Source organism: Oncorhynchus masou, chromosome 23 (genome assembly GCF_036934945.1).
Source record: "Oncorhynchus masou masou isolate Uvic2021 chromosome 23, UVic_Omas_1.1, whole genome shotgun sequence".
Classification (NCBI taxonomy): domain Eukaryota; kingdom Metazoa; phylum Chordata; class Actinopteri; order Salmoniformes; family Salmonidae; genus Oncorhynchus; species Oncorhynchus masou.
This window is the reverse complement of record NC_088234.1, coordinates 40,514,893-40,533,114: the sequence shown is the minus strand read 5'-3', so window position 1 is coordinate 40,533,114 and position 18,222 is coordinate 40,514,893. Positions and strand designations below refer to the sequence as shown.

General features: G+C 41.9%; 2 protein-coding genes across 2 annotated transcripts in view; both read right to left on the bottom strand.

Moving 5' to 3' along the window:
- Positions 1–5,790, bottom strand: part of mypn (myopalladin) — a 50,480-nt gene extending 44,690 nt beyond the window's left edge. Inside the window, exons 1-2 of the mRNA XM_064932093.1 lie at positions 5,631–5,790; positions 3,130–4,275 (exon numbers count right to left, since the gene is read on the bottom strand). Of these exons, the coding sequence (XP_064788165.1) occupies positions 3,130–4,274 (1,145 nt within the window). The 5' untranslated portion in view covers position 4,275; positions 5,631–5,790. The remainder of the gene's footprint in view (positions 1–3,129; positions 4,276–5,630) is intronic.
- A 1,293-nt stretch (positions 5,791–7,083) lies between these two features.
- Positions 7,084–17,728, bottom strand: cacul1 (CDK2 associated cullin domain 1). Its single transcript, XM_064932091.1, has 8 exons — positions 17,285–17,728; positions 10,716–10,842; positions 10,464–10,566; positions 10,184–10,279; positions 9,944–10,046; positions 9,723–9,812; positions 9,411–9,549; positions 7,084–8,927 (listed from the first exon to the last, which is right to left on the bottom strand). Exons 1-8 carry the CDS (start codon positions 17,604–17,606, stop codon positions 8,885–8,887), a joined length of 1,023 nt encoding a protein of 340 aa, XP_064788163.1. The 5' UTR covers positions 17,607–17,728; the 3' UTR covers positions 7,084–8,884.
- Between the last annotated feature and the right edge of the window lie 494 nt (positions 17,729–18,222).

Below are 18,222 nucleotides of genomic sequence, written 5' to 3'. Positions count from 1 at the left end.
TGCGAAAGTATTCGGCCCCCTTGAACTTTGCGACCTTTTGCCACATTTCAGGCTTCAAACATAAAGATATAAAACTGTATTTTTTTGTGAAGAATCAACAACAAGTGGGACACAATCATGAAGTGGAACGACATTTATTGGATATTTCAAATTTTTTTAACAAATCAAAAACTGAAAAATTGGGCGTGCAAAATTATTCAGCCCCTTTACTTTCAGTGGAGCAAACTCTCTCCAGAAGTTCAGTGAGGATCTCAGTGAATGATCCAATGTTGACCTAAATGACTAATGATGATAAATACAATCCACCTGTGTGTAATCAAGTCTCCGTATAAATGCACCTGCACTGTGATAGTCTCAGATGTCCGTTAAAAGCGCAGAGAGCATCATGAAGAACAAGGAACACACCAGGCAGGGCCGAGATACTGTTGTGAAGAAGTTTAAAGTCAGATTTGGATACAAAAAGATTTCCCAAGCTTTAAACATCCCAAGGAGCACTGTGCAAGCGATAATATTGAAATGGAAGGAGTATCAGACCACTGCAAATCTACCAAGACTTGGCCATCCCTCTAAACTTTCAGCTCATACAAGGAGAAGACTGATCAGAGATGCAGCCAAGAGGCCCATGATCACTCTGGAAAAACTGCAGAGATCTACAGCTGAGGTGGGAGACTCTGTCCATAGGACAACAATCAGTCGTATATTGCACAAATCTGGACTTTATGGAAGAGTGGCAAGAAGAAAGCCATTTCTTAAAGATATCCATAAAAAGTGTTGTTTAAAGTTTGCCACAAGCCACCTGGGAGACACACCAAACATGTGGAAGAAGGTGCTCTGGTCAGATGAAACCAAAATTGAACTTTTTGGCAACAATGCAAAACGTTATGTTTGGCGTAAAAGCAACACAGCTCATCACCCTGAACACACCATACCCACTGTCAAACATGGTGGTGGCAGCATCATGGTTTGGGCCTGCTTTTCTTCAGCAGGGACAGGGAAGATGGTTAAAATTGATGGGAAGATGGATGGAGCCAAATACAGGACCATTCTGGAAGAAAACCTGATGGAGTCTGCAAAAGACCTGAGACTGGGACGGAGATTTGTCTTCCAACAAGACAATGATCCAAAACATAAAGCAAAATCTACAATGGAATGGTTCAAAAATAAACATATCCAGGTGTTAGAATGGCCAAGTCAAAGTCCAGACCTGAATCCAATCGAGAATCTGTGGAAAGAACTGAAAACTGCTGTTCACAAATGCTCTCCATCCAACCTCACTGAGCTCGAGCTGTTTTGCAAGGAGGAATGGGAAACAATTTCAGTCTCTTGATGTGCAAAACTGATAGAGACATACCCCAAGCGACTTACAGCTGTAATCGCAGCAAAAGGTGGCGCTACAAAGTATTAACTTAAGGGGGCTGAATAATTTTGCACGCCCAATTTTTCAGTTTTTGATTTGTTAAAAAAGTTTGAAATATCCAATAAATGTCGTTCCACTTCATGATTGTGTCCGACTTGTTGTTGATTCTTCACAAAAAAATACAGTTTTATATCTTTATGTTTGAAGCCTGAAATGTGGCAAAAGGTCGCAAAGTTCAAGGGGGCCGAATACTTTCGCAAGGCACTGTATGTTCAGTCTCACCAAAAAGCTTGCCCATTTCATGTAACATCGATGATGCTTCCTTCTTTTCTTCATTTCTACAACATGCCAACACTTAGAAGTCTGTTTTCTAGGGAAATTTACTCCCACCAAAGGGTTCCATAGACACACAAATTTACATTTTGTTTTGTCCATTCTGTGAGACATTCAAATTGTGATTTTGCATGCAAATGTAATGTCCATAATGCAGGAATCACTCCTCTGTTATTTCTTGGCAAATAGGCCACAATCCGTGTTCAGATATTTAAGAGCATTGTTGTGTGCTGATAAAACCCATTGGCATTTAGAATGCTGCGTACACACACTGGCACACAAACACTGTTATGATCGAATGTTCCAGACATAAAACAAAATACACAAACAGGGGCACCTATAAACAGGGCGTCCGGGAAGAGTTAGAGAAATTTGCATTTTTAAGTGCGTGTATACTGTAAATACTAGCTCAGTGTCATGGATGTCCTGATCAGCTGGGCACAGTCATCAATTCAACCAAGAAATTGAAATTGTGATTCAACCAGTGTGTGCCTAGTGGGGAGGCATATTTGCATTCAAATTCAAGCCCAAACAAGCAAATATGACTGTTTGCTTGTCAGTTTACAATTGACAAAATACCTGTAAGAAGTGCTTTTCTTATTGTCCTTCTTTTCTTTTGAAACAAAATCAATATATTTTTCAAAATGTGTAGAATAAGTACTCCAGCAAAAATACTGGAGTGTTCCTATCTGACAATGTCAACAACATTCTGAATATCAAAATTGGGCCACTTTACATCATATTGCTCACTCACCCTCGATTCCTGTACTTCTTTCATATGTCCATTTAGATTATGTCTTCAACAGGAAAATAACGCATTTGTACTCAGATTCTGCTATGTGGTGAGTAATCGCCTGTTTTAAGGCTCATATGTGCTTGCTGACCACATTGACTCACCGGCTGACTTCACATGGTATTACATTTCAATGAGGCAAATTTAGAATGGTTTCAGAGAGACTGCAAGAGCAGATCCACCTCCCGGGGAAAGCATGGGGCATTCAAATCAGCTAGCTAGTAAATCACAATAAAAACGTGTGTACTACCACCTTGTGTACAACCTTGTGTATTACTATCAAAGTACTACCCGAGTTTACAAGTACATTTTCACATTTCTTTTATTACTAGTCTATATTTTTCCATTTAACCTGAAAGTAGTCTATGGGGATGGGATAAGGTTTCATCAACTGTTCAGATTTGTTACAAAAGCCACTGCTAACTTTAGCCACTGTAAAGCTAGTTAAAGTTAGAAATGGCTATTTGAACTGTGGATGAAAGTTTCTCCTTGCCCTATAGAGTACTTTGAGAGTATGTTGAAAAATAAAGATAAATGTAAAAAAAAAAAAAAGAATTGTGACGATATCCTATAAATGAAGATATGCATCTATGGCTACAAAAACGCTAACATTGTAGTTGAGTTTGAACGTTTGGTTTCGCCTTACCGGACTTCGGGCATGGGGAGTCCTTGAACAATGCAGTCCAGCTGGACCTTGCTGCCCTCCGACACCTCCCTGCTTTTCAGTTTCTGGATGAAGTGAGGGGGCTCACAGATGGGGTCGGCTGTGTACACTCCAGGGGTGATCTCCACCAGGGCAGGGCTCTCAGCCTCATCCACTTCATCCGCCTCCAGCACCTCAGAGTCATCATACTGCTCCTCAGTAGTCCTGCAGTCCTGCATGGGGAAGTCAGCGTGCCCATAACCCGGGACCATGTCCAAACCTTGGACCTCTGGCGGCTGAATGCAGAAGGGATTAGCAGGCCTCTCCATCTCCATTTCGAAGTCTTGGAGAAGAATGGGCCGTTCCCTGTAGTCTGCGTTCAGGGAGTAAATGCTCCCATCGTCTTGGCCCTTGTTGGCTCTGCTCCTATGAGCTTTGCACGATCGGGGCCGTATCCTTTTGGAGCTGTTTGCCTTGAACAGAGAGGAGAGCTCCTCGATGAAGTCCGCTGCCTTGTTGAGGAACTCCTTCTTGGACTGGTTCTCCAGGCCGAACGCCGGGGTGTTCCTCCCCCCAGCCCCTGGTCTCTTCATGTCCTCCCGGTTGTCCTTCACTGCAATATCTTGGATGATGGACGGTGGGAACGACTGTCTGTCTGACCTCATCGAGTTGTCCTGGATGGACGGTTGGGACGGCTGATATACCTGTTCGTCTGTCCTTATAACATTGTCCTGGAGGGACAGAGGTGGGTATGGCCGTCTCTCTGGCAAGAATGTCGGGTGTGTTGGTAGGGGTTCTTTCAATTCCGGATCAGGCTGGGTGTCGGGAGTGTCGGAGGTGGCAGAGGGGGAGGCCTTGACATCTGACCTCTCTTCGCGGGCCTCGGGTCCAATAGCCTGACAGGCCAGGTTAACACTCTTATCCAGTTCTTCCTGACTCAGGAAGGCTGAGAGGTCTGGGAGCTGGTGTTCGTCCAGCCCCGCAGAGTCCGCCATCTTGCCTTTGAGAGGCCCGTAGACCAGGCGCCGTGAGGAGGAGTCGGAACGACTCATCTCGCTGTGTCTCTGGTGTGCTCGTGCTTCGGCCAAGTAGTTCTCTCTCAAGAGCTGAGATAATGATGTAGGCTGGTCCACGCTGTTCTCTTGCATGCTGTGAGGGAATAAAAGGGTTTAAACGGTTTATTTTAGTGTATCAGTGTATATTTGTATTCCCCCCGTGAAACAGTATAATTTAAATAAGTTCAGTCAATGCTTCTCCCATGAACTCAATATTTGACAGAACGAATGAAATGTTGGTAAGATCACAGAATACTTTGGAAGTAATCTCAATAAGATTAACAATGTGTACTCCACTCGTTGGTCATAAAACATTCCTATTTTAGGATGCGCTTCTGCGGTACTACCTTTCTCTTTCAATTGCAATGGAAATTCACAGTACCCCATGCACAAATGCCACCCCCACAAAAACTGTTGACATACAGTGTCATTCTTTGGAATCGGTTTGCTAGGCTTAACATTCGTGGGGTCATAATTCTTTCACAAAATCAGCAAGCAGCCTCATGGCTTGGAGTTCGGGCACAGCTACAAACCTGACTAGGGAGTGTAATTGGTCAATATGACTAATTGTTTCAATAACATACCAAATATCTGGTTTCATTATTCATTAGCAGAAGGAAAACAAACACTAGACTCGTATCTAGAGTAATCACCCCCATTTGAATAACAATAAAAGCATGCCAACGTGTTTCAACCCAGTGCTAAACCACAATGCATTTGATACCTATTAAAATACTTTTTTCATTTCAAAACACCTTAAACATCTTGTGGCCCCAGACAGAGCTTGGACATTGGATCTCACCCAACTTGGATAAGCATAGCTGTTTTCAGTGCATTTAAGACACAATTTTCCTTCATGCCCAGCCTTTAAAAAGCGTTTTGACACTAGCTCCAAGTAGTTATTGAATCCAGAAACGGGATAGGGTACACAGATGCTACTGACACTCAAATCTGCGCAATTAAGAGAGGCAGCAATGCCCCTTCCAACAGACTTGCAGCCACAGCTGTTGTGTACATGAATCCTTTGCAAACAGCCTCCAAGCCCCCCCCCCCCAAGTCATTTCTAATTATAGTAAGGGCTCAGTTTACATGAACAAAATCAAGAAAAAAAATCCTCATCTTCTGTGCACTCAAAAAGGATTTGATCACTTACCAAAAAAAATCTAATCACACAACCAAATCATTTTGTTTGAGTTTATGAGGGAGACACTGAACACTGAGAAAAAGCAACAATACCCACCCAGGTTCATGGTAGAACTATTCAAATGCAACAGTCACTTCAAAATCAATAATATAAGCCTTAAGCCCATGCTTGCCCAATGAAGTGGGTCTATGTGAAACCTGCTGAGAGTTTACTGTACACCAATTCATTGGTGGATGATGTATGAACCCAAACGACAGTCAATAGGACACTTATGAACGACAGGTAACAGGGGTTGGGTGTTTTACCTTCAAATAAACCCCAGCGGGAGCTTGTGGTAATCCTCGGAGCGCACCTTTGCTCAAAGAGAGGCGATTCTGGTCTTCCGTTGGTGGTGGCCACCTGAGAAAATGTGAACACAAGAGGCAGCTTCCCAGGCCGGCTTCCCAATTACTTGAACAGAGTTAACCTTGGAGTTTGCTGGGAGATGTGGAGGCGAGTAGCTAGGGCAACCTGTCACCAGTAAAAGTAATAACATTTGTTAGTGCACGAGTCTCAGGTTATTTTGGGGTGGCCCGGACCATGTGTCTGGGTGGCGTCTAAGCTAATTGGCCAGTGGAGGCGTTCTGGAAAGGGATCCCTCCTCCAGCAGCACATACAGTAGTCTGTCAAAGCACAGCCACTCCACCGAATTAGAAGCTCCTTGTGGAGCCTCCGGACACACGAATGTTAACCGGCAGGTTACTGGTGTTTATTAACAACAAAGTGTGTGCTCTTGGTGAACTAGTTGAACGGGCATTACCATAGAGCCCCACCACTCTATATTTGATCTCATGAACATTGATATCTTGACTATGACTTCTTAATGATTATATACACACAGAGTTTACAAAACATTTGAAACCCCTTCCTAATATTGAGTTGCACCCCCTTTTGCCCTCAGAACAGCATCAATTTGTCGGGGAAAGGTCTTTACAAGGTGTCGAAAGCATTCCACAGGGATGCTGGCCCATATTGACTCAAATGCTTCCACAGTTGTGTCAAGTTGGCTGGATGTCCTTTGCGTGGGGGGACATTCTTGACACACATGGGAAAATGTTGTGTGAAAAACCCAGCAGCGTAGCAGTTCTTGACACACTCAAACTGGTGCATCTGGCAACTACTACCATAACCCGTTCAAAGGCACTTAAGTGTTTTGTCTGGCCCATTCACCCTCCGAATGGCACACACACACAATCCATGTCTCAATTGTCTCAAGGCTTATAAGTCCTTCTTTAACCTGTGGATTTAATAAGGGATCATAGTGCTCACCTGGATTCACCTGGTCAGTGCAGATCATTGAAAGAGCAGGTGCTCCTAATGTTTCATATACTCAGTGTATCTATACTGCATCATTCAACTCAGGCATGCATTTTTCAGCATTAAATGAAAAAATAAAAAATAAACATAATTGGCCTGCTACAAAGATAACGTATCAGAGAAGAGGTCCAGAAATATGCATATATTTCAGTGCTCGCTCTTAAACAATGCTTAAAGACAGTAATTACAACTTAATGAATGCCATAATTTCACTCATCTGAGTATCCTGTGTTGATTTCCTCCGTTCTCCTGCATTGTTTAAGCCTGTATTTTTTTTATTATTTGAGCCTTTATTCACAGTACTAATTAACTTAGGAGAAACTCTGCCTGGTGTCCTTAATCCATCATTACTCCACCCACAAGATCCCACCAAACCCCAGTGATTCCACAGGTGATAATATACATCATTTTCAAGATTTGTTTATTGAAAGTAAAACTGTACATAAGACAATGAGTGAGTCATCTCCAACATCCTCACAGGAAAACAATCACAACCAAGCTCAAGCATCACATTACACTTAAAACAGTGCAAAGAGCTGTATCAAATACTTTCACTCAACATAAACATTTAACAAAGGAAGGTCAAATTGATCATCATCTGAGCAACTTGAAAGAACAGCGGGATCATTCGACATCCACCTACTGTACATCATTTGACATCATCACTGTAACCAAATTCACAACATTTTCAAAATTTGATTGTAATCAATTGGCTCAGTGACTTGATATGATGTGCAGGCTAACGCAGCCACATGGGGAGACTGACGCCATCATTTTTGGAGTCACAATGCAACTTTTAATAACAGGGAATAAAAACATTGTGAATCATCTTTAGCGTGCTTGGCAAATATGATTTGGTTAGACAACAACTCAATAAAAGCGAAATGTAATCCTTTAAAAATGATCTACACAATCTTTTCACAGTTATAACCTAAACTTTACTCAAAATGTAACGGAACATGCTTTGCTGCTTTTTGTACCCATTGAGAAAGAAATACTATGTTATGCCGGCCAGATTTTATTCTGTAAATCCCAGATAAACAAGACTTGGGAGGTGGATTGGTTTAAAGTTGCCATGATAGACATTTTAAATGTGTGCCGAGATTACAAAGACAAGCCGCTTTAGCTTAAAAATCACTGGGGAGAATCAAGACTGACCTGACTGATACAAAAGGGACACAATATTAGTTAAACAAGAGACAGGAATCAAGTGTTCTACACAACAAATGAGGAATAGCAGCAGACTGTCAGTTACTCAATCAGATCAATAAGACCAACAGGAGATCCGGGTGGTCCTGGTTAGAGATCAGAGCCATGTTCATTAGGAACAAAAAGGGGGGGGGGAATGGAAAAGGGAGGGACTACCCAGATTTGTCCAATCAGAAACAAGCCTTTTTGTTTTCCCATTGTAGAATATATCTGTCCATTTTATTTTGTTGCCGCATGCCCTAATGAACACGACCCATGATTGACACAGTATACAATATGCGGTCAAACTGGGATTCATGCTCATCCACCTGTTTTTTTTTATTGTATTTATTTAAATTGGCAAGTCAGTTAAGAAAATATTCTTATTTACAATGACGGCCTACCCCGGCCAAGCCCTAACCCGGACGACGCTGGGCCAATTGTGCGCCGCCCTATGGGACCTATGGGACTCCCAATCGCGGCCTGAATCAAACCAGGTCTGTAGTGACGCCCCTAGCACTGAGATGCAGTGCTTTAGACCACTGTGCCACTCGGGAGCCTAAAATGGCATCTGTTAGGCAACTTGAATATCCCAACAAAGCAGAGCAGAAGGCACACTTTAATGGAAAAATAAGAACAAACCCATTAAATCTCGTAGTTTCTTGACAATAAAGAAGATTAATTTATCATCAAAAACTGAAAGAACAATGATGCACCATCATGAATTCACTGTGCTTTTCAGAGGAGGCAAAGAAACAGTGTCCACTACAACTCGCGTGGGTCAAAAATGAAACTTGGCTGACGCTCACCCACTTCACTCAGCAGAGAATCTTCGTCATTCACAGTGTTTAGTCAATTTGGGTTGAGCCAGGTCGCTGACGGTCAGAGCATCTGCATAAAAAAATCAACAACCAGTTACTCATATTTGAGTACATATTTTTTTCAATACGTCTGATTATGAATCATGTTACATTTTTTAAAGTCAATAGCAAGCAATGTATGCATCATCCTTATTCTATGCAGACTCCTCGCTGGCTCTCTTGCGAGACTGGTCACCTCTGCAAAACAAAAAGAAAGCTTAATCAAAAACCAGGGCTGTGTTCATTTGGGGCACAACCGAAGAAAATGGTCCGAAATGGGGATGTACAATCTGAACTTGTTTAATAAGAAATGCTCATTTTTGCTTTCTTTTTCTTTAATTTTACCCCTTTTTCTCCCCAATTTCGTGGTATCCAATTGTTTAGTAGCTACTATCTTGTCTCATCGTTACAACTCCCATACGGGCTCGGGAGAGACGAAGGTTGAAAGTCATGCATCCTCCGATACACAACCCAGCCAAGCCGCACTGCTTCTTAACACAGCACGCATCCAACCCGGAAGCCAGCCGCACCAATGTGTCGGAGGAAACACCGTGCACCAATGCGCCACCCGGGAGGCCTCATTTTTGTTTTCTGTTGCAAAATGTTTTCCTAATGAACACAACCCTCGCGGGAGGTACATTTTTAATTTATTTTTGCTAAATTCTGACTTATAACACTCACCTGGGAAAACCATTCAGAGATAGCTCCATTTGTAGTTTCTGGTCACAAGCAGCATAGTCAGAGAGCTGGGATTCCACTGTTGGGGGGTTGATTTGAGGAATGAATCCAGAGAAGACAGCTGGGGCTAAATGTGCCCAATCTGAAACAGGTAGCCAATAGTCATTGTGGGAGACCCACAAATAGTGCTTAAACGCATATTTCTACAATCGTGCTCGACAGTTACAGTAATTAAATGTTATTTTACAAGTGGATGGAACTATTTCGTTAGCAGCATGTGTTGTAGCATTTGAAAAAGACAGAGAAAGCGCTCACCGGGCCAAAGAGTATACAAGCCTTTGACCACACTGGCCATTGTTGAAGGTCTGACTTGAAAAGGCATGGAATGGGCTTCGAGGAGAAGAGCTAAAAGGAAAAACAGAGAAAGAAAAGATAATTAACAACAACACAATTTTAAGTCATATGAGTCATAAGCTAAATAGTTTTGGGTTTGGATTGCAAGGCATGGTGTCAGTTCGCCAGTCCACTGTACTCACGTATTAACGTGTCGACATGTTTTTCTGCAACATGATCGGTAAAAAGCTTCATGAGATCTTCTCGCAGGTCTCGGTTTAGCTTCGTTTCAATGTAGAACTTATTCTTAGAAATTAGGAAGAAAAACATGCGTGTGTGAAAGGAGTATATGATTAAGGACTGCTCTGACCATAGACGGGGTAGGCTAAATTTGTATCTGGGAAACTGGCTCAAAGAGATGAGCAATTTATATCGATACATACCATGTAGATGAATACGGGAACTATGCATTGAAGAGCATCTGTGTACCGAGTCAGAGCAATGTTGAAATTCTCAATTAAATTCCGTGGTGGACTAATCTGATAAAAGAGAGGAAAAAAATATCAGTGTTAATTTATCAGGTTATTATGCACTTTTGGGGGGGTGAAACAAGAGATACTATCTGTACTTGTCCAATTAAACACTTTTTTGCTTTGTTTTCCCATGGCAAACCTTTTTGGTACAGTATGGTACATAGATCCCGGGTTCTATGTTTCCACTTACTTGAAGATCAGAAGAGACTTGCTGAAGATGGGTAGTAATCTTCAGCATCAAGTCTTTGTACAGTAGCTCAGAGTGCTGTTGACAAACACACTTGTACACACAGCTGAAACAGGGAAAGGAAAACAACTTAAAAACGGACCAGTTGCAATAGCTCCCCTCTAAGGTCTCAAACATGAGTATGGCAGTTCCACGTGTTCATTTCTTTCAAAAGCTATGTGAAAAATCAACACAGTCACACTGTTTGAGTCTCACCTGTAAATCTGCTCATATGAAATGGAGATGTGGTCCATGGGGTTTTGTATTAGCAGGTGGTCAATGGCTTTCTCCAGGTTCGGCCAGTATGTGGTTCTATAGTCCTCTTCGGTCATTGCATTCATTACTGAACCACACAATGATGAAAGAGGAGGTTATTTTCACAACGACTTGAGCCGTCATATACACACACACACACACACACACACACACACACACATACATACATATTCATGATTATGGGGGGGTCAATTACTTTATGTCAAGCCGTGGAAATGTTATAAGCATGAGTTTGCCGTTCGTAAAGAGAATAAATCTGTTTATTCTGTCAAGACACGAGGAGCGCGCATGACAAGGACAGCTAGAGCTCACCTGATTGGTAGGGCTAAGCATTCATAGTAATTGAAAATGACCCCCCCCCCCCTCTCATCAATCTATACCCAATACCTCACAATGACAAAGCAATAACAGGTTTTTAGAAATGTTTGCAAATGTAAAAAAAATATATATAATAAAATATCACAATTACATACAGTATTAGTCAAAACGTTTGGACACACCTACTCGTTCAAGGCTTTTTCTTTACATCTACATTGTAGAATAATAGTGAAGACATCAAAACTATGAAATAACATATGAAATCACATAGTAACCAAAAAAAAGTGTTAAATCAAAATATATTTTATATTTGAGATTATTCAATGTAGCCACCCTTTGCCTTGATGACAGCTTTTCACACTCTTGGCACTCTCAACCAGCTTCACCTGGAATGCTTTTCCAAAAGTCTGGAAGGAGATCCCATATATGCTGAGCACTTGCTGGTTGCTTTTCCTTCACTCTGCGGTCCAACTCATGCCAAACCATCTCAATTGGGTTGAGGTTGGGTGATTGTGGAGACCAGGTCATCTGATGCAGCACTCCATCACTCTCCTTGGTCAAATAGCCCTTACACAGCCTGGCGGTGTATTTTGGGTCATTATCTTGTTGAAAATCAAATGACAGTCCCACTAAGCCAAAACCAGATGGGATGGCTTTTCGCTACAGAATGCTGTAATAGTAATGCTGGTTAAGTGTGCCTTAAACTCTAAATAAATCACAGACAGTGTCATCTGCAGAGCACCCCGACACAATCACACCTCATCCTCCATGCTTCATGGTGGGAGCCACACATGCGGAGATCATCCGTTCACCTACTGTACTCTGCGTCTAACAAAGACACTGTGGTTGGAACCAAACATTTCAAATTTGGACTCAGACCAATTGAAAGATTTACACCGGTCTAAGGTCCATTGCTCGTGTTTCTTGCCCAAGCAAGTCTCTTCTTCTTATTGGTGTCCTTCAGAGGTGGTTTCTTCACGGTAATTTGACCATGAAAGCCTGATTCACTCAGTCTCCTCTGAACAGTTGATGTTGAGATGTGTTTGAGCTGTTCTTGCCATAATATGGACTTTGTCTTGTACCAAATAGGGCTATCTTCTGTAAACCACCCCTACCTTGTCACAGCACAACTGATTGACTCAAACGCATTAAGAAGGAAAGAAATTCCACAAATTAACAAGGCACACCTGTTAATTGAAAGCTGTCATCAAGGGAAAGGGTGGCTTCTTTGGATAAACTATATGTTGATTTGTTTAACACATTGGTAACTACAGACGTGAAGCTTGGCATTCAGGCCAAAGAGTTATTGGTTTCAACAAACCAGAGAATCTTGTTTGTCATGGTCAGAGTCTAGGTGGCTTTTGGCAAACTCCAATGGGCTGTCATGTGCTTTTTCCTGAGGAGTGGCTTCTGTCTGGTCACTACTATAAAGACCTGATTGGTGGAGCGCTGCAGAGATGGTTGTCCTTCTAGAAGGTTCTCCCATCTCCACAGAGGAGCTCTATCAGAGTGACCATCAGGGTCTTGGTCACCTCCCTGACCAAGGCCCTTCTCCCCCGATTGCTCAGTTTTGCAGGGCGGCCAGCTCTAGGAAAACTCTTCTTCCTAGTCTTCTTCCATTTATGAATGATGGAGGCCACTGTGTTCTTGGGGACATTCAATGCTGCAGATATTCTTTGGTACCCTTCCCCATATCTGTGCCTCGGACACAATCCTGTCTCTACGGACAATTCCTTCAACTTCATGGCTTGGTTTTTGCTCTGACATGCACTGTCAACAGTGAGACATTATATAGACAGGTGTGTGCCTTTCCAAATCATGTCCAATCAATTGAATTTACCACAGGTGGACTCCAATCAAGTTGTAAAAACATCTCAAGGATGATCAATGGAAACAGGATGCACCGGAGTTCAATTGAGTCTCATGGCAAAGGGTCTGAATACTTATGTAAATCTGAAATTTCTATTTTTTAATACATTTAAATTTCCCCGAAACCTATTTTCACTTTGTCATTATGGGGTATTGTGTATAGATTGTTGTGGATTTTTATTTTATCCATTTTAGAATAAGACTGTAACGTAACAAAATGTGAAAAAAGTCAAGGGGTCTGAATACTTTCCGAACTTACTGCATATAAGTTGTTTTCCATAAAATATTGTGTAATTATGGGAGAAAAAAAAGTTGTGCCCCGTTTCTCTCCAAAGTCATGTCATATAAAGTGAAAACTGCAGGTTTCAAACAATTAAGGAACAGGAAAAATAGTGATGCTAATTATAGGCAATAACTGTCTTCTGTCAGGTGGAAAGGCTTTCTTTAAAACCTTCTCAATTTAATGTTAACTAGCTACAAATGTAGCATATGCCTACCAGAATGATATCATGATTATTTGCATCAATCCACTGGCAATTTGTTTTGTGAACTCCATCTCGTGCACACTGCAGAAACATGCGAACCAAACAACAGTGCTAGGTGTCTGCGCACTTGTGACTGAGCAAAAATCTTTAAAAAAAAGAGAAAAACCTGTAACCTGTGTATTTCTGACTCAGTTGACATCCATTTCAATAGTAGTCCTACTATTAGCCTACTTGCACAGTACGGCCTGGATTGGACTAGCCCAATATTGGACTAATGGGACCTAACGTTAAATTACTCCTTAGTCCAATGAACTTAAATTCTCTCTTTAAAAAGGGCAAATTGCCTATGGAAATCATCTAAACATGAATCAATTCTCAATTGCTGTACAGTTCTAAAACATAAATCCCTCTACTTTCATATCACATCAAAAGAATTTCACAAAAGCCAAATACACACTTACTGTTCACTGTTTTAATACTGTTGCAGGTCACCGTATTTTTCAGTGACAACACCTTTGTGGCATCTGTCTTCCGTTTACATACGTGTTCAGAGAGGCAGACAGCTAATTAGCACAGATAGTCCACGCTGTCTTCTGAAAACAAGTGCTGTAACATGGAAATATGACCATGTGGAAACCATAACCCTATAAAAAAGGTGTGTATGAATTTAACCTTTTGTTTTTAGGAAATAATTTATTGGGGATATTAAAGATAAGGTCCTTATGCTTCCAAAACCAAACTGAAAGCGTTGCATGTTAATGTTCAGACTGAACTTTGCACTCTTAACAAAACCTTCACCTACAGAAGACACCTTCATCCAAAGACTAATGTTTAATGTAATGGAACAGAGTCATGATCGAGGGCTAGGGTTGGCCTGACTGAAAGACCAAAATGTGATTCAGAGTACATGCCACCTTTGCTCATAGAATTTTTTTCACACAGGGAGCTTTTCCTTCGCCGGGTGAGCCGTTAGTGAAATTTTGTATACTCACTTCTCCAGGAACCACTACACCACTGATTCCAAACAAGGACCTTCCAACCATAGGGTGCAAAGGTCATAACAGTCATTAACACTTGTCTGCTTCCCAGGGCAAGTAAAAAACATTGTTGGACAAGAGGATTATAGCTATATTGCGCAAGTTGACTGCTCCACGGCTCCTGTTTTTTCAAACTTTTACAGATGCACATTTGAGAGCATCCTGCTGGGCAAAATATTTTTGGGGGAGGGGGCTATTTTTGGGGGGAGGGGGTTGCCTGTTTTGCATGTTATTTTGGCATTAATTCATGTCACATATCAGTTTGCAAACAGTGTAAAACAAATTATAACCATTGAGTTAATAAAGCCGCATACAAACACGGTCTCTTTGCTTTCTTGAGTAAGGCAGCTCCAAAATTAAGTCGTTTCAGCCTTGCTCAGTGCTTTCTGTTGTGGTGGGGCAGCCAGCGAAAAATACAGAGCTTAGGGGTTGGCAACGTTCTCTAGTTGCACCGTGATTGGCTCAGTATTCTGTCACTCATGGGGACACTACGTGTGGCCACAGATAAAGTTGTCAAATCACGTTATATCTACAGTAGCTTTTATTGGACTGATCAAGTCAACATCATACTTTCAAAATCTTAGCTAGCAGTCATTATCATGATTCAAGATGACAATCCACTAGCAAATCCTTTTCAATCCTTGTCATATGAAGAGAAATTATAGATATAACATATTGGGGCATTGGAGATAAACATTACACAACAAGTTGGAAATCGCAAATTCAACAATGAGTGGTTTGGAAGGAATCAGTGGCTAACTGCAAGCATTGCAAAGCAATCACTAGCTTGCTATTCAGTGGAGTGGATGTGTGAGCCAAGTCTGGGTTTAAGGGACTCTTTTCCAAGCTTAAAAGGATAAACATTCAACATTGGCAATGCTGTCAATCCAGCATGACTTCTTTCGCTTACAAAAAACAACTGGAAACTCGGAAATATCAGACTTCAGTGAGTTCAAGACAACTGGGAACTGGTATAACATTTTAAAAATACGTTTTGAATGGTCAACCAACTTGGAATTCCAAGTCGGGAACTCTGGCCTCTTTCTAGAGCTCTGACCTGAAGATCACTAACGTCATGATTGGACTTTGTTTTGTTTTTTCCAGAGTTCCCAGTTGTCTTGAAAGCACCATAAATCCAGAGAATGCCAGACTTTGATGATAAAGTTTGATGACAATTTGCCCATGAAGGACCGCCGCACCCCCTTCCTGTTCAAGTGTGCACAGTACAACAAGGTGAGTCCAAAAATGTCTTGTATGCTGCTTCATAAATGATGGCATATGCCAGGGAGATATGTATACTGTAGCTAAGAAAGTTATACTAAGTGTATGTTGTGTAGTAAGCTGTTAGTAGCCCATGTGCCTCACCCTAATAATTTGGTTCCTTTTCCCTTCATAATTTAGCCTATTGTTTTTACTTTGTGGTGCACATGTAGCCTATAGCCTGTTTTAGAGAAATGTCATCATTGAATATTGTAAGAGCTTTCATTGTCTGCTTAGATGCCCACTTTATTTATTCTATGGTTCTGACTTGGTGTACAGGGAGAATACCATAAGAACGGCCCATGTTCTGAATTCTTTCGCTGTACTTTTCAAAAGTGCTATGTCTGTCCTAGCTCCATCAATCATGTCTTAATCGAAAATGACGGATTGCCTCTTATCCGCTCGTAGTCCCCTTATGCCATAGTTTGTACATCTCAATTGTCAGTAGAAACCACATTTGTTTAAGCAAGTCAGCCATATGAGCTGTTTTTTTAAAGGCACTAAATGAGGCTGAATGAACTGTTTCGCTGCCAGACAAGACTCCGCTGATAGCCAGGTGTAACAGTGCTAAGGTGTTTGGGCTGCTGTTGGGACAGCTTTATGTAGGCCCTAACAGTTTGTGAGCACCGTTTGTCACCGTTGTAGTCCAATTAATGTATTGTGGCTTTGCTGGCATGCAAAGCCACCACCAAGATCTACATGCTAAAATCGCCACTGCTCCTATGTTGTCAAGATCTCCCCTGAACACTGAACATTTTAACCTTACAATTAGATAAACATCCGAGTTAGCTACTTCACCCATCTCAGCCATTTGATCTCTGGTTCATTGAATGAGGGAATTATTTTATTAAGACAAGTATTTGGTTGTAATTGCAATGTTTGCAGGGTTGCGAACCCTCCTCCTGGAGAGTCAAGGAGAGCTACTGGGTGTGCAGGCTTTTGCTCCAGCCTTGCTTCGAACACACCACATTGTAAAAGAAAAAGAAAAAAGAAAGCAGCTGCTCAACAGGACCTTAATAAAACTGACTCTGGTGTATTTGAGCAGGGTTGGAGAAAAAGCCTGCACACCCAGTAGCTCTCCAGTTGGAGGGTTGACAGATCAAATGTTTTATAGAGTATCCCACCAGCACAGTATTTTACATTGTGGGGAGTTAAGTGCCTTACTCAAGACCACAATGACAGGAAATATCAACTGCCTTCCATTGTCAATACAAGAATGAAAGTTATTTAGTTCTTCCTTGCATCACACAACAAAAAGTGTCACCTTTTTAGACCATGGTGTTACAGACCCTTTTTTGGTGGTTGACAAGTGACTTGAGCTTTGGAAAACTATAACAATCAGGACGTGGCTAAACAAGTGAATATCAGGCCCTGACAGTAGCCAAACTACTCCACTGACGTGTAGGCCAAAGGCAATGCAATGGCAATAACTTAATTGTATGGCAAGCTACATCCCCATCCCATGCCAGTCCAAAACATGATAAACATAAACATTAGGCCGTCATAATTAGTGCTTTTAATGCTGATGCTTTCAACTTACGAAACTTTGAGGCTGAGTTCAGGGTCAGTTTCCCTGCGATGGACGCCGCCGATGGGCTGTCAGTCTCGCTGGTGTCACTGCTCACGCTGCTGGAGTCTGAATCCATGAACTTTAAACCGCTGCTGGAACTGGAACAAACCTTTGAGTGGTTCTCCTGCGCAGCTACATCTCGCGTGGCTAGACCCGGCGAGATAGATAGGGGCTGGGGTACATCTGACAGTTCGTTCCTGAGATAGAGGACTTGTCCACTGGCACTGTTCGCACAGTAGTTATGGTTGTAGTCGTCATTTAGAACAAAACAGTCGTCTTCCATGTCCTCCATGCTTTAGCCTTGCAAGTTGTCTGAGGAAAATCTTCATGAATTTCTAGTTCGATTTGAAAATTTGCGTTTTTAGAGCACCATCCCTTTACACCTTGTACGCTAGCTGCTGCATGGAAAACTGTTTTACGACACTTTGCAGCATTTTCTTTTAGGCAGGGCCTGAACTGGGGTAGAAGGGCAATGTAGTTAAAATCATGCAATGACTACAATGTGCGTTCAGTTCACTTGAACGTTAACTACATTGCGGAACGGTTTGTACGTTTCCCCAAAACGTTATTGAACAGACTTCGCGGTACGTTTTCTGCTGTTTGGTGTGTGGCCAGAGATATTGAAAGGAGGAGATAGCAATCCAAATTGGAAATGAATGGAGGAACGTGTAACGCCTTACGGAGCAGACTGTCGACCAATTGCGTTCATGTTGTCATGGTGCGTCACGCGGTTACTAAACGAATCGTCACACAGTCTCTTCTCTCGTGCCGCGCTCAAAGGTATCTCTGGTGTGGTCGTGCTGACAGCGGTCCCCAAACCCTTCCCGTTGTTCAACTGGTCATTCAGTACAGCACCGTTCCATTGAACGTTCCACAACGCAATGTACGCAGCCCAAGATTAGAATGAC

Bases quoted from the DNA above. Each gene is read 5' to 3' on its own strand.
- cacul1 (XM_064932091.1), bottom strand. From the start codon at position 17,606: ATGGAGGACATGGAAGACGACTGTTTTGTTCTAAATGACGACTACAAC. The intron at 10,843-17,284 runs GTAAGTTGAAAG...TGTGTGGTTCAG, and splicing joins GAACTCAGCCTCAAAGTTTC to TAATGAATGCAATGACCGAA. The intron at 10,047-10,183 runs GTATGTATCGAT...CTAATTTCTAAG, and splicing joins TTCCCGTATTCATCTACATG to AATAAGTTCTACATTGAAAC.